Below are 15,414 nucleotides of genomic sequence, written 5' to 3'. Positions count from 1 at the left end.
TGGTGAGGCAAGAGCTTCACCTCTAGGTCCCCACACCACTACGATCACGTGATTAAAATGCCGGTGTTTTGTCAATAAGCATGTACTTATGACCAACTGCGACTGGGCTGAGTGGTTATTTTTTATTAAAAATCTTTCCAAGGACAGTTAAAATTGAAATGTCAAGAGGGTGTCATTCATTTACACTGAGAATTTCCCTTCTTTTTTCGGTTCAATTTCACGCACAGATTCCATGCACTATTTTGAGAACAGAATAGCACAGAATGGAATAGAAATCTTTATTTGGCCAAGTGTGATTGGACACACAAGGAAATTGTCTTTGGTGCAAATGTTCTCAGTGTACATAAAAGAAAAGATGCATTCATCAAGAGTCAAGAATCATTCAGGTACAACACTTAGTCAGTCACAGGGTACATTAAACAATCAAATCCAATCCTACTAGGAAACAGTCCATATAAATCGTAAGGATACAAGTGACAAATTTGCAGTCATACAGTCACAAGTGGGAGGGGATGGATGAGAAGGAGGGATGAGAAGATTAACAGTGATAGTAGTGCAGACTTCGTAAATAGTTGGACAGTGTTGAGGGAGTTATTTGTTTAGCAGAGGGATGGCATTTGGGAAAAAAACTGTCCTTGTGTCTAGTTGTTCTGGTGTGCAGGTCTCTATAGCGTCGTTTTGAGGGAAGGAATTGAAACAGTTTATGTCCGGGATGTGAGGGGTCTGTAGATATTTTCACAGCTCTCTTTTTGACTTTTGCAGTATACAGGTCCTCAACTGAAGGCAGGTGGGTAGTAATTTTTTTTTTCTGCAGTCCTAATTATCCTCTGGAGTCTCTGTCTGTCCTGTTGGGTTGCAAAACCAAGCCAGACAGTTATAGAGGTGCGGAGGACAGACTCCATCATTCCTCTGTAGAACTGGACCAGCAGCTCCTTTTATTCCCTTTTAACAGCTATTTGCATATTCGCCTCGCTTCCGCGGGCGGAGAAAGGAAGAAAATGGGGGGAGCGTTATTTTTTTTAATTTGTTTTTTTTTATTTTTTTTTAAACCCTCCCTGCTCAGATCTGCGTCTGTTACGTGACTCTGGTCGCCGCTAGACTCGTGTGTCGAGGGGCGGGCGGACGGGGGGAAATATTGCTCTGATAGACGTAAATAAATAAGAAATAAAATCTAATATCGACGGGGCAATTTTTTGCCAGCGGGGGTTAAAGCTGATTTCAAACCCGGGGGAATTCCAGAAGGAAAGCGACAACAGAAAGAGATTTATATTTTTTTAAACTTCCCCTTTCCTTCCTCCCCCTGCGCGTTGGTATCGTCCGAACGTCGGGTTTTAAAAAGAACCCCTGGGCAACACAACATTCCAAATCAGAACCTTGGAGGTGCGAACGTTCTCTCGCCCCTTTGCGAGGCGGTGCGCGCGCAGCCATGGCGGTCAAGATCAAGGTGGTTTATTGGTAAGGAAATTCCCGGGGGATTCCCGTGGGGCGGGGGCGCCTCTGCTGCAGCCTTTTGGGGAAGGGGCTGCCAGCCGGGCGGGGCCGGCAGTGCCGTTTGCCTCCTTGCGGGATCTTTGGGGGGGGGAAGGGTTTCCTCCCCCTCCCCCCGCATTAATACAGAATAACAAGAGTTGGAGGGGACCTTGGAGATCTTCTAGTCCAACCCCACTGCTGAAGCAGGACACCCTATATGATTCGACACAAGGGGCTCGCTTCCTAGGGCGGTTTGCGGGTTTAATGGGTGGCGTTTTATAGCCGTGGGAATCTTGCTGCCTTTTTTTATTCATTTATTCCCGTGCAAATTTCTTTTTTCTTTTTAAATGAATGGGAAAAGGGGGGGCTCCGGATTGCGGGGAAAGGTTGCTGTTGCCTGGGGAAATGAATAACGCAGCCTGAGGGGCAAAGCAAGCTGCCTCCTTCGGTCCCACTGCAGGCGATAATAAGGAGCGCGCATCGAGCCAGGCACGGCGGCTGGGTTAGGCCGTTGGAGCAACCACCTGCCGGGAATTTCGGAATTTTCAAACCTTTTATTGTCGGAGGACAACCGGTGTACAATGAGATTGGGCTGAGCCTCCCTTCGTGCACCCCCCCCCCCAAAAAACCCCCCACAATACAACTCACAGTGAGAGACAGAAAACCCCTAACCCAGTAGATCCTTACTAACAAACACACAATTCTATTGTATCATATGAACTTATTGCACGCTGTGTTGTTGTAAAGCTGGGCTATCCAAACGGGGCAACTTTTAAGGCTTGTGGACTTCAAACTCCCAGAATTCCCCAGCCAGCCATGCATGAAGACCCTCTTGTAAAGTTATTTTCCATTCAGGAGTCCGACAGCCCACGGATTTATTTATTTATTTATTTATTTTAAAAGCCTGTTTGTGTGGCTGCTGCCGGTGCTTCCATACCTCCTTCCGGATGATATGAGAGTAAAGAGGGGACGGGGTGGCAAGTCCCTGGATTGGTATCATGAAAAAAAAAAAAAAAAAGGATCTGTGAGATTTGGGCTGAGCTGGTGAGGAGTGAAATCTTTCATTTTCTTGAACGTGAGATTTGCAAAAAAAAAAAAAAAAAAGTTGGCTTGTGTACATGCTGTAGAGCAGTGGCCCCCAACCTTTTTTGTGCCACGGCCCGGTACCGGCATCAGCACGCATGACAAGGCAAGGCGAGCCGAGCGACCGGCCAGCCACCTTCAACTCCTCCTTTGTACCTTTGTCAATGGGCTTCACTTCGGGACGGCTTTGGGACGGTCGCTCGGCTCGCCTTGCCTTGAGTGCTGAAAGAATCCTCGTGCCTTAGTTTCATTCAAAGCTGCCCCCACTTCAATGAAACTAAGGCGCGAGGATTCCTTCAGGACCCAAACACCGCTTTCTCATCAAACAAGATGTCACCCAGTAAACCGGCGCCCCGGTAGGAAATGTTCCATGGCCCAGGACCGGTCCACGGCCCGGTGGTTGGGGACCCCTGCTGTAGAGTGCTTTTGGGGGTGGAGGGGGGTGATTTTTAAACCATGGCGCATTGAGGCTGCCTTTTGGGGGATGGGAATGCATTAGGAGTCACTCAGCGAGACGGGTCGAGTCAGGGTTCCGGAGATTGCCCTAATTAAACCATGAGCCTCGGGCCAAGCTTCAAAAAATTTATTAGGAGCAACCTGTCGGCACTGACCTAAACGAAGCCAGCTCTGGAATATGTAATATACAGTCCCCTGTGCCCCCCTCCCTTCCGGGTATGTCATAAATCAGATTCTCCAATGAAGCAGGTGTTCACAGGCTGGGTGTCATCAATCACATTCTCCAGTGAAGGATTTTCCCGGGCAGAAGATCCGGTAGCCTAGCTACAATCTTTGTAAGATAAGGGTGGAATGCACTTCTGGTTTGAAACTGCTGTACTGCTCCTTCAGATTCCCCCTCCCCTGTTCACAACAACTCAAAAACAGTTGACAGGTGGTCTCTTGACTAGGATAAAGAAATAAAATTAAAAATGCCTATGGGTATTTAGGGCTAGGCTTGGACTGTGTACAGATAGCCCTCGACTTAATGACTGCAAGGGAGCCCAGAATTTCTGTCATTAAGAGAGACATTTGTTAGGTGAGTTTTGCCACATTTTATGACCTTTCTTGCCACTCGTTGCTAAGTGAATCATTGCAGTTGATAAGTTAGTAATCTGGTTTCTGGATTTGTCATTATAGGGATCTGATTATGCATAATAGAGAATTATGATGATGAGGCAGCTTCCTGTGCTGTCAAATGGGAAGTAATGTGAATTTTTCCTTTTGTTTTGCTTCTAGTGGAGCCTGAGGCTACAAACCCAAGGTAGGTCAATTGTTTTTAATTGTGAGCTGCCTTGTCGTGTGTACGAAATGGGCATCTATGTGCATAAAATACAATAAATTTATTCACTTAGCAAAGATACTGTGTATCTTTGAAGAGCCCAGATAAGTGATGTCACATCTGGGAGTTCTATCTATCTTTTAATATGCATGTTTCAAATGAGCTTTAATTTCTCTGATAAAACGTTTAGCTGTGATGGACTGGCAATTGAAAAAATGACGGGAGACGCAGGGAAGACGTCTGAGCAACTGCCAGCCCCGAGAGCCCTCGAGTAGCAGTATTTATTAAGAAAATGCAAATACAAAATCAAAACAATGACTTCAACATTAGCTCAGCAACATTATCTAGCTAGGCCTCAGCGAAGGTGATAAATTTCCCGTGAGAAAGCAGGGCATCAAAGGTCCCATGGGAATGGCTCAGATAGGTACTGTGAACTCCCACACACATTCCTGGCCTCTGAGCTTTGCAGATAACAGGATCAAACTCTCATCATAAAGACACTACTGCCCTCATGAGGAGCGTTTGTGATACCCCCAGATCTTACAAAGCTGTACAAGAACTTGCAGAATATGATGGATATATTACCACATTTAGCTTTGATTTTTCTGAACTTTACAATTTTCTCCTTTTTTATCTCTTGTAGTTTCAACAGCTCAAGAAGGAACTCGAAAAAGAGTTTCCGGGCAAGCTGGAAATTGTGAGTCTTTCCAGCCATTCGTAATTCCACCTTTCTTTTCTTCTGGTCATCTCCTGGGTAAATGAGATGACCGAAATGAGTAGATTTGGGGGTAAGAAGAAGGCTTCTGTCATTTGGCTGGCCATTTTTAGTAATTTATCAACTGCACTTTAATTAAAGGTCTTGTCTCTGTAAAGACACATGACGCAAGTTGAAAAACTTGCTTTAAAAACGTATCTTTTACAGACCACTTCCATGTAGTAGAGTGAAAGTTGCTGGGGTTGAGAAACCCTTGAGAAACACTGCAGGTAGTCCTTGACTTACAAGTTTGTTCAGTGATCATTTGAAGTTACAATGGCACTGGGGGTGGGGTGGGGGGGGAGGGACATGGCCCTTTGCCACACTTGACCGATGCCACACCCCCATGGTGACTTACATTTGGGTGCTTGACAATTGCATCCAGGTTAGATTCAGTCCATACGCAGAGTGTTGGAGAGGGATCTAGGTTCAAAGATTGGGAGATCCCGGAATGGAGAAAGAGGGCGAATGGCTTGCGTTTCAGCCTGTGGTGGTGGTGACGATGGTGTTTTGGTTCCATCTAGAGCGGCGAAGGGACTCCACAAGTCACAGGATGGTTTGAAGTGATGGTAGCTGGGAAGATGGTGCACTCCAAAAAGGTAAGCAGCTCAACAACGAAACACCTTTGCACTGAAGTCAACGAAGAACAAAGTTGCCGGGAGCTCAGCTGTAAAAGTTCTGATGGTTTATGAAATCAGCTCTGGTTGATTGTGGTTAAACACCACGTCCTGTCAAGACTAAAGCTAAGTAAACCATAGTATGGCTTAGGATGTCTGGATTCAGGATTAAGCTAGGAGACATGGTGCTGTCTGGAAGACAATCGGGGTTTTGTCTGCAGCTATTTGAACTCTGGGGAGTTTGCGTAAAGTCCACCATGGGAAGGGAACCATGGCGTCTTTGTGCCCACGAGCACATGGGCGTGGAAGGAGCTGGATTGTAACCCTGCTTTAACCGGTATTTAAAATACACAGGAAACCTTTCATTGTGGAAGAACTCTTGGGAGGGAGTCCTGAAATGATAGTTCAAGATGACAAGAATGGAATAGAATAACAAAGTTGGAAGGGACCTTGGAGGTCTTCTAGTCCAACCCCGTGTGTCCTGTCCTCAGGTGCTTTGGAGAATAGCTTGACTACCTCTTGTTTCTGGGCAGCCCCAGAGATATTGGAATTCTGCTTATCATGGTTGAGCTTTCTTTCTTTTTCCCCACTTCTATAAATGATTAATTTCTGTTGCATTGTGAATAATGCTTCCTCTCATTAGGAGAAAATCTAGTTACAAGGGTGGACAAATTTGCTCTCCCGGGAAGAGTAATGAATCTGCCTGGAGGCAATGGCTTTGAGCATGCCCTGGCATGAAAAGGCTTTGTTATTCTTAGAACTGTAGCAGCTTCCTTGTGTTGGTTACGCGGCAGACCTGGAATCTTTCCTTCTTTTCTCCAGAACGGAGATGGCTTTGTGGACAACAATGCCAAGCTCAACAAGATAATCGAGGCCATCAAAACAGCTTTGGCATGAGGACGGCTTTAGGTCATAGCTAGCAGCTCAAAATGCAAGAGGTAAAATCCGGACTTAGTTTGAAGTTCCCTTTATTCCTCGTATTCTGAAAGACCTGTGTCTAAAAAAAAAAACCTGCTGTAAAGAATGATGATTCTGGGGCCTCTATAGGGATGACATCGCTTTTTAACTTCTCAAAAGGGTCCCAGTAAAATGTTGCTTTTTCCCAAATGGGAATGCACAAGCTCTTTTTAAAGAATTTATTACAGAAAATACTTCTCTAAAGGCTGGTCTGGAGGTGGATCTTTTATTAACATTGGCTTGGAGAATTTCTACAGATGGCTTTGTCTGTGTACTACAGATCTGAAGCCTAAAAAGGCTACCATGTTTGCCTCCTGCAAATAATCAAGTGTGATTACTTTTAATGTTATTTGCAAAAACAGCTACCAATATTAGCAATCCTTCATTCTAAAGAACCTTTTGTTCCAGGTAGTATTTATGAAATTTCAACCCATAATCAGCGGTTTATGATTCAATTCATATAGAGTATTTTTAAGCCACTGTGAGGGGGGCTCTGCCCCGCCCCCCAAAACCTAACCATAGCTAGTCTATATCTAAAAATGGGGCACGCCTTACCAGCTAACGTGTGAAACGTGTTCAGATCTGCAGGAAACAAAAAGTATTTTGCAGAAAGACATGGTGCTTCAGGGCAAACAACGGCTAACTTTTCCTTCCACATGCAGGATTTTAAAAACAATTTTCTCCTTTATTTGGTAGCTCAAGATAAAAATCTGTTTTGTTCATCTTGGCAAATCGCTCAATGATGGGAGCTGCTGAAATGTTGCCCGACACCTGGCAGTTCCCTGAAAACTCTGCGCTGGATGCCAACTTGATCAAGGCTGGATGGAAGAATTTGTGCTCTAATTCAGCGCTTGGGTGTGAATTAAGTCTGCAATTCCTAACATATTTGTCTTCAGTTTTCATTGTGTGCTGCATGCAAATATGGCTTTCTTTGCGGTTCTTTTTTTTAAAAAAAATACTTGCATTATTGGCTAGTAATTTTGAGAAAGGATTACTGAAAAACAGGAAGAGTGGAAGATTCATCAAATATCTGCTTTCTCCGTACACAAACACTTCCAATGTATGATGGAACCCGATGTAAAAAAACCTCTGCCTCAAAGTACAATTTTAGAATCCTAAAACAACTTGAAAATGTGCATTTTCTTTCTTTCCCACTGCTCCTATCTTCCCTCTTTCAGGATTGTGTGCTTTATACCCACTTTTGACTTACTTATTTGCTCAAATATTGTCAAATGCACTGAACATTTAATAAAATGTTACTTCCAAGATGTTGCAACCTGTGCGAAAGCACAAGACTCAATCTGCCCTTATGTCACAGTAACTCTTTAGATCTATTGGAGATTGATACATTACTTATTGACTGCATTTATATAATCACCTTTTCTTTTACAGAATTTTTTATTGGCCAAATGTGATTGGACACACAAGGGGTTTATCTCCTGTGCAGAAGCTCTCGGTGTACACACATATAACATAATATATTTAGACTTATATACCGCTTTACCGCTTTACAGCCCTCTCTAAGCAGTTTAGAGTCAGCATATTGCCCCCAACGATGTGGGTCCTCATTTTACTGACCCTGGAAGGATGGATAAGTCATAGAGCATAAATCATAGTTACAATAATTAATCATAAGATGCAAACAAGTGATAAATCATAAGATTAGCAACAGGAGATAGTAGGAAGGATGAGAAAATATGAATGTCTCACACACACACAGGACTTTGCTGCAATGGATACAAGGGTGAGGACTGGCCATAAGTCACTTTGTAGCTCTGAACAGTTGCTAGCCAGTTTGGTCTAGCGGTTAAGACAAGCTAGAAATTTATATAAAAGTCCATTAAATGACTTTGGACCCATCACTCACCCTCAGCCCAAGCCACCACACAAGGTGATGGTTGTGGGGTAAATATGAATAGGAAACAGTATTAGATACATTTGCTGCCTTGAATTATTTAAAAAAAATAAATGGAATATGTCAAATAATGGCTGTAATTATAGGACTACCTGTATATGTATGTAGTCCTCAACCTGTGACCACAATTGACCCCAAAGTTTATACTGCTAAAAGCAAGATTGTTACGGGAGTTTTGCCCCATTTTACAACCTTTGTTGATAAAGTTGTTAAGTGAATCACTGCAGTTCAGTTAGTCACAAGATTAAGAATGAACCTTTGAATTGGCTTGTCATAAGGACGCAAAAGGGAATCACATGACCCCTTTCCTACCGTCATAAGTTTGAGTCTGTTGCCAAGCGCCTAAAATTTTGATCATATGGCCATTAGGATGCCGCAAACGGTCGTATGAAAAATAGTCCTAAGTCCCTTTCCCCCCCACTTTGGGTGGTCACTAAACGAACTTTTCTAAGTTGAGGACCACTTGTATATATACGTCCATCTATCTATCTATCTATCTATCTATCTATCTATCTATCTATCTATCTATCTATATCTATATCTATATCTATATATATATATATGAGAGAAAGAGAGAGAGATATGAGATCGAGGGCAGAGAGATCAAGAAATTCCCCTCAGAAAGGATCCGTAACGTCTCCGAGCGGGAACCTTCTGCGCCCCCTTCCCGCGGGGTTCCACGGGTATCCTGCGAAGCCAGATTTATAAATCCTCTATTTATCCCCGGGATGCCTCATCCCAGCCACCCTGGAGCCGAGAACCACGGCTTACGACGACGCCAAATCCTCTCGGGCTCGTGAAAAAGCCGAACGCGGCGACGGGAAGGCCGCGGGTCCAAGATGGCGGTCCGCGCGCCATGTTCACCTTAGCTGACCCTCCCCCTTCCTCTCCGCTCCCGCCTCCTTCTCCAGCCGCGATGCATGACGGATAAAAAGCCTGGCCCTGGAACCCGCCATTTTCTGTGGGGGCAGGCGGGAAAGGCGGGAAGTCGGCGAGGAGGCAGCGCGAGCGCGGCCGCGACACGACCCAACGGCGCCCACGGTCGCAGAAGCGCGAGGCGGACGAGCTGAGGTAAGCCCCACCGCCGCTTTTTCCGTTAGCCCCCTTTCGATGGCGGGTGTGTGAGGGGGGCGCAACGGGGGAAAAGGGGGGGCGCATTACAAACTTGAGGTCGTTTTGAGGCGATGCGTTTCATCTTCCTGCCCCCCCCCCACACACACCCGTATAGCTTAAATCCCGCCTTCCGTGTGCTTCCCCCAGCGATTGGTCGAAAGGGCGATGATTACGGTCGCGTTCGTGATAGGTTGGAAAGGTGGAGGCTGATTGGCGCCCAGTCGGTGTCAGTCTGCCTGGAGCCTTTGAAGCTATCCCGCCGGGGTCCCCCCTCCCCTTGCTCTTTAGCGAGCCCGGGCTAGAAGGCGATTGGGTGGCGGCGCGCTGGCCACTGGGAAAAAAAAGCTTCGCGGCGTACGTGCGTTAGGGGGGAGGCGGAGGTATGGTTGGTGTTCCTAACGTTCCGAACAGCCAATAGGAGGAAACGGTTTCCGCAAGGGCTTCTGGGGCGCGGAGTCTTCTCTGGTCTCGCGCAACCCAGACGGCTCAGTGCAGGTTTCACTTCAACTCCCAGAATTCTAAGCCGCATATTCGGGGCAGGAGCTTCTAAGTAGGAATTCTGGGAGTTGAAGTCCGGTGGGCCCTGACAGACCCGGGATAGTCATATCTTTAATTATTTCTAGATGTTAATTATGAGGCTGCCCAGTTTTTTGTTTTCTTCCTCGTTTTTGTTCCTGGGCGCTGATCCTACCTTAATCTCTCATTTATTACAAGGAACTCTTTTTCACTTTTAATGATTTTTTTTTAAAAAAAAGCTTTTTTGGGGCCTCTTCATCAAAAGTTGCCATATGACAAGAAAACACGTGTCCAAAGCTGTATTTTCATGTCTAGGTTTTTTTTTGCAAATATTTAAGATTTTCCTTGTGCTGCAAATGTGTTACCTGCCATTACATTAAATCCCTATTTTTACAGGTAGTCCTCAACTTATGACCGCAATGGAGCCCCACGTTTTTGTTGTTAAGTGAGACATTAAGTGCTAAGTGAGTTTTGCCCCGTTTTGCGACCTTTCTTGCCCATGGTCGTTAAGTGAATCGCTGCCATTGATAGTAACCTGGTTGTTAAGTGAATCTGGCCTCCCCCCTGTGACTTTGCTTGTCAGAAGGTCTCAAATGGGGGACACTGCGACTCATAAATATCAGTCAGTTGCCAAGAATCTTCATTTTGATCATGAGGTTAAAGGTCGTAACTCTGAGAAACTCAACTTCTTCCAGTGCCATTGCAGTTTTGAACAGTCGCTGAACAAACTGTTGTAAGCCGAGGACTACCTGCATTTACTGCATCTTCGGTGCCACTTCAATTAGAACAAATGGCTTATGGCCTTAGCGAAACTCTCCCCCCACGCATACACCCAATGGAAAAAAGTACGACAAACTAATCAGACTAAACAGATCCAGCACCATTTAAATAAAAAAAAAATTAAACAAATTTTCTTATATACAACAAGAAGGGAATGAGTGGAAATGACGCAGCAACATTTTTTTTAAACCTCAGAACAAACACGGCCTCAAGAAGATCATTCTTCTCAGAAATATGAAAGTTAAGATATAATTGATGGATTAATTAAGGATGTTGAAGGATAATAGAGATTTTTTAATAGAAACAACTAAGCAAAGAAGAAAGATAAAGAGTGATATTAAGTACAATAAGGACGATAAGATAAGATTAGAGAATAACATCAAGTAATATGACTGTAAACACTTAACTGTATTGCACAAGATTTTTGTATCCAGATGACACGTCAAATGGAAGAAGATATGTTTGTAATAAAAATTACATACATATACATACATACATACATACTAGCCCCAAATTTAAAACAGAAACGGCTGTGAAAGTCTGACTCACAGACGAACACAATACAGAAGCCTGATGATGGCAGATGAGATTCTGCCGAAACGTCGCTACAACTTTAAAAGCACAACTATAATGACATGGGAAAATACCCGAACAAAGCTGAATACCATATATAGAATCGTTCTTCTCCAAAACTGCTTTGAAACATCCAGGGTTTTTTTTTTTAAAAAAACGTTTTAAATGTAGTCCATGAGGTCCGATGGATCCTACTCAGATCCAAGGACTGTAGGCATGACAACATTTTTTGTTGGTTTCTGGTGTTTCTGATTTCCAGCAAAAACAACAATAATATCCATTGGATAAAATTGATCCATTTAACAACTGCTAGGATAAGAGGAGAGGTAAGCCCTCCCTTGCAGTGTCCAAAAATATCACTTTTTTCCTGAAGCTGTGTGATTTGTAGACAGGGGAAAAAAATATGGGGTCTTTTATATTAGTTTACAGAGGAAACTCCTGAAGTAATACAACTATGTTGGAATAAAGAAAGTATTTCAAGAAACTCACACTGTCCACAAACTTTGGTTGCCAAAGTAGGAAAGTTATTTTTTGAAACATTGGAAAGTTCTTTCCTCTACCGCCATCATTCTGCTAAACAAATAATTGCCTCAACACTGTTCAACTATTTACAAAGTCTGCACTACTATTACTATTAACCTTCTCATCCCACTCCTTATCACCCATCCCCTCCCACTTCCTGCCAAGATGACTGTATGAATGTAACTTTGTTGCTTGTATTCTTACAGTTTTTTAAATTATTATTTTATTGACTGTTTACTAGTATGATTTGATAGGCCCTAGCTTATTACGTTTCCTAGTATGATTTATAGTACCCTATGACTATTTCTGAGTATTATACCCATGATTCTTGACGTATGTATCTTGAGAGCACGTGCACCAAAACGAATTCTTTGTGTGTCCAGTCACACTTGGCCAATAAAGAACTCTATTAGTTTTTCTTTCTCTCATTTTATTCTATTTATAAATATATTTTTGTAAGCAGACTGTTTTCCGAGTTGATTTTGTAAATCAAGATAAATATTTGAAAATTGTCTGCGGGCTTCTTAGTGTATTGTTTTAAAACAAGGACATGTTGGAAGAGTGCTAATGTCTTATAATGAAGGACCTTCTCTTTGTTAGCAGACGTCTTGCATCCTGAGAAACTTCCACAATGGCCCGTACCAAGCAGACTGCCCGTAAATCCACTGGTGGGAAAGCGCCACGAAAGCAGCTGGCCACGAAAGCTGCTCGAAAAAGTGCACCGTCGACCGGTGGAGTGAAAAAACCTCACCGTTACAGGTATTTGGATTAAGGCTTTTGGTGGAATTGGGGAGTGGGTGGCAACCCAACCAGGCCCCCTTCTCACCTCCAGAATTATTGGTCCATCGGGGAAGTTTGCACGTCTGTTTTGTTTGATTGCCACTATTAATAACTTTTCTGTGGAAATCCCAAAAGTGTTTTTTTTTTTTTTTTCAGGAGACAATTGGACTTTCTTGTTGTTTTCTTTGGAAGACATTTCGCTTCTCATCCAAGAAGCTTCTTCAGCTCTGACAGGATGATGGGGAATGGAAGGATTGATGCTCCTTGCAGGCAGCTGCTCAGAGCTGAAGAAGCTTCCTGGATGCAAACGTCTTTAAAAGAAAACAACAAGAAAGTCCAGTTGCCTCCTGAAAAAAGCACTTTTGGGATAACCATGACCTGGAGGGCTGAGAATCTCTGCAGACTTTTCCTGTGGAAAGAACATTTCTGATTCTCAAGGGATCCTGGGAGTTGCTTGCGGGAGGTGAGCCATGTTAAACTTACTTCCACATCCTCCCACCCAGGCCTGGCACTGTGGCCCTGCGAGAAATCCGGCGGTATCAAAAATCCACAGAGTTGCTGATCCGGAAGCTGCCCTTCCAGCGCCTGGTCCGTGAAATTGCTCAGGATTTCAAGACAGACCTGCGGTTCCAGAGTGCCGCCATTGGGGCTTTGCAGGTCGGTGTGTGTGTGTGTGTGTTTGTGTCCTGAAAATCTCTTTTCTCCCTGCTTTAAGGGGCAGTTAGAGAAGTCTTCCGCTGACAGCCAAAACTATCTCAAAAGTGTTAGGCCCTTATCGGCTGTAGGGCTGTACCCCCTAATACTACCAGTGCTAATCACCTGGCCCATAAGCTTCTGCCATTTAGTGGGCTTTCTTCTGTAATGAGAGGCCTCTGGAATTCTGCAGGGTTTTTCCTTCCTCTGCCACGCTAGGTCTGGGGAAGTCCAGAGTCTGGAAAGCGTTTTTTTTTTTAAATCTATATATATATTCAAATATATGTATGGTATTCGGCTTTGTTCGGGAATTTTCCCACGTCATTGTAGTTGTGCTTTTAAAGTTGTAGCAACGTTTCAGCAGAATCTCATCTGCCATCATCAGGCTTCTGTACTGTGTTTGTCTGTTCAAATGTGTGTGTGTGTGTGTGTGTATATATGTATATGTATGTATGTATATATATATGTGTATGTGTATGTATGTATGTATATATATATATATATATATATATATATATATATATATATGAAAGTGAAATACCCCTCATGCATCATCACAAAATCTGCAGAACCATAAAGCCTACAAACTTGAAATTTAGCATGTATGTTCCTCTTGGCTTCTAAGGGCTCACTAAGAAAGGATTTTTCGAAATGACCCTCAGAGCATAAATATTCCCTATATTATTATTATTATTAACACGCTCTGATGCTAAGGAGTTCTACTCCCCCTCCCCACCTGGAAAGAAATCTCTTCCAAATGCAAAACACAAGCAGAGGAGAGCATTTCAGTATTAGTTTCACGGCACCAAGCAGCTTTAGTACAGAACAGTTGAGCTAAGCCACGCCCAGGCTCCTTGCTGTCTCCTTCTTGCTCACACAGCAAATACTGCCTCAGTTTCCAAACCGCCCTCAACGCTCTCACACACTGACAGGACGCTAGGCAGATGAATACCGATGGAGGCTGGTAGGCGGAGGCACAATTTTTTCCCCCCCTTATTTTCCTCCCCAGAAACTAAGCCCCGCCACATAGTTTCGTAGCGAAGCGCACGGGTATCGAGCTAGTAAATTGATAAGGCTTGGGGTGGGGTAGGGACGGGAGGACCTTTCCTTCTTTGACATTGGCGGTATCGAAAGGGCAACAATTGCCAAAATAGGGTAGCCGCCGTATGGATGAGACCCGGGGGGGGGTCAAGGAAAAGCCCGAAGGTTACGGCGAAGTGGAATTTCCAACTCCGTCCCGTCTTCGATTGTGTAACCATCAGCCCCCTTTTCCTAACCGTGCCTTTTCTGTGTCCTTTAGGAAGCCAGCGAGGCCTACCTGGTGGGCCTGTTTGAGGACACCAACCTGTGTGCCATCCATGCCAAGAGGGTCACGATCATGCCAAAAGACATACAGCTGGCCCGCCGCATCCGTGGCGAACGAGCTTAAGTTCCGGCTCGCCTTCCGACACTTAAACCCTCATGGCCCCACCCGGCTCGTGTATTAGAATATACACTCCAGGTTTTTCTTTCCTTCTCCCTCCCTCCTTCCCTCTCCTACTCCTGTTTGTAGTAGCTAGGACACGTGAGGAAACTTGTTAGATAATCTATCATAGTAGCTCTCTCCAAGGTTCGGGGAGATCCGATTGCTGTTCATCATGTACGAGCGGGGAAAAAAAAAAAAGGAAACCTTTGAAATCTGCAAAGACGTCTGAATAATGTTTTTTCTTTTTCTTTGGGGGAATCAAACTTTTTTTTGTTTCCAGAATTGCAAAAAAAAATAAAATAAAAAAAGGGGAAAAGGGGTGGGGTGTGGGAATCCAAACCCAACAGGGGACATTTTTGAAACGATCCGGTTTTATATACAAAACTTAAAAAAAGAAAATATAGTCGTAGGCGTTTTTCAGCGATATAAAAAGAGTTTTTTTTGGTCTTGCGTTTGTAAAAGTGTTTTTGCAAAACACTACACACTTCTGTTTACCGTGTGGAGTTTGTTTTGTTTTTTCTTCCTTCTTTGTATTTAGACAAGGAGTGCTTTCTTTAATTTCCTCTTTTCCATTTGTCTTGTGTCTGTGACTCTTAACCTTTGTATCTATAGGGAACCACCTCGAGACTCTAAGGAAACAAAATAAATGTTGAATGAAAACAATCTGGCTTCTTTCCTTTCGCCTTAACATAAGAATACTTTTTTTTTTTTTCAGACAGACAGAGCTTTGCTGGTTGGTGAAGCTCTTCAACCAAATGGAATAGGAAATAATATAATAATAATAATATGGAATAACAGAATAGATGGAAGTTCGGAATAACAGAGTTGGAAGGGGCCTTGTAAGTCATCTAGTCCAACCCCCCACCCAAGCAGGAGACCCTACACCATTTCTGACAAAGG

General features: G+C 43.8%; 2 protein-coding genes across 3 annotated transcripts; both read left to right on the top strand.

Moving 5' to 3' along the window:
- The first annotated feature begins 984 nt into the window (after positions 1–984).
- SELENOW (selenoprotein W) lies at positions 985–7,423 on the top strand. Its single transcript, XM_087939272.1, has 6 exons — positions 985–1,455; positions 3,787–3,811; positions 4,473–4,526; positions 5,108–5,182; positions 6,023–6,138; positions 6,854–7,423. The coding sequence occupies exons 1-5, from the start codon at positions 1,427–1,429 to the stop codon at positions 6,095–6,097; spliced, it is 258 nt and encodes an 85-aa protein (XP_087795398.1). The 5' UTR covers positions 985–1,426; the 3' UTR covers positions 6,098–6,138; positions 6,854–7,423.
- A 1,467-nt stretch (positions 7,424–8,890) lies between these two features.
- LOC113445931 (histone H3.3A) lies at positions 8,891–15,177 on the top strand. 2 transcript variants are annotated; one of them, XM_026715339.2, is made up of 4 exons: positions 8,891–9,143; positions 12,177–12,335; positions 12,860–13,013; positions 14,350–15,177. In XM_026715339.2, exons 2-4 carry the CDS (start codon positions 12,208–12,210, stop codon positions 14,476–14,478), a joined length of 411 nt encoding a protein of 136 aa, XP_026571124.1. In that variant the 5' UTR covers positions 8,891–9,143; positions 12,177–12,207; the 3' UTR covers positions 14,479–15,177. The 2 variants fall into 2 exon arrangements, with proteins under 2 accessions (XP_026571124.1, XP_026571123.1); XM_026715338.2 differs by having other exon boundaries at positions 8,994–9,143; positions 12,180–12,335.
- The last annotated feature ends 237 nt before the right edge of the window (positions 15,178–15,414 follow it).

The sequence above is a fragment of the Pseudonaja textilis genome, chromosome 10, assembly GCF_049901715.1.
Source record: "Pseudonaja textilis isolate UNSWEBS1 chromosome 10, rPseTex1.2, whole genome shotgun sequence".
In the NCBI taxonomy this organism is placed as follows: domain Eukaryota; kingdom Metazoa; phylum Chordata; class Lepidosauria; order Squamata; family Elapidae; genus Pseudonaja; species Pseudonaja textilis.
The sequence above is the reverse complement of the archived record's forward strand: the minus strand, read 5'-3'. Positions and strand labels throughout refer to the sequence as shown.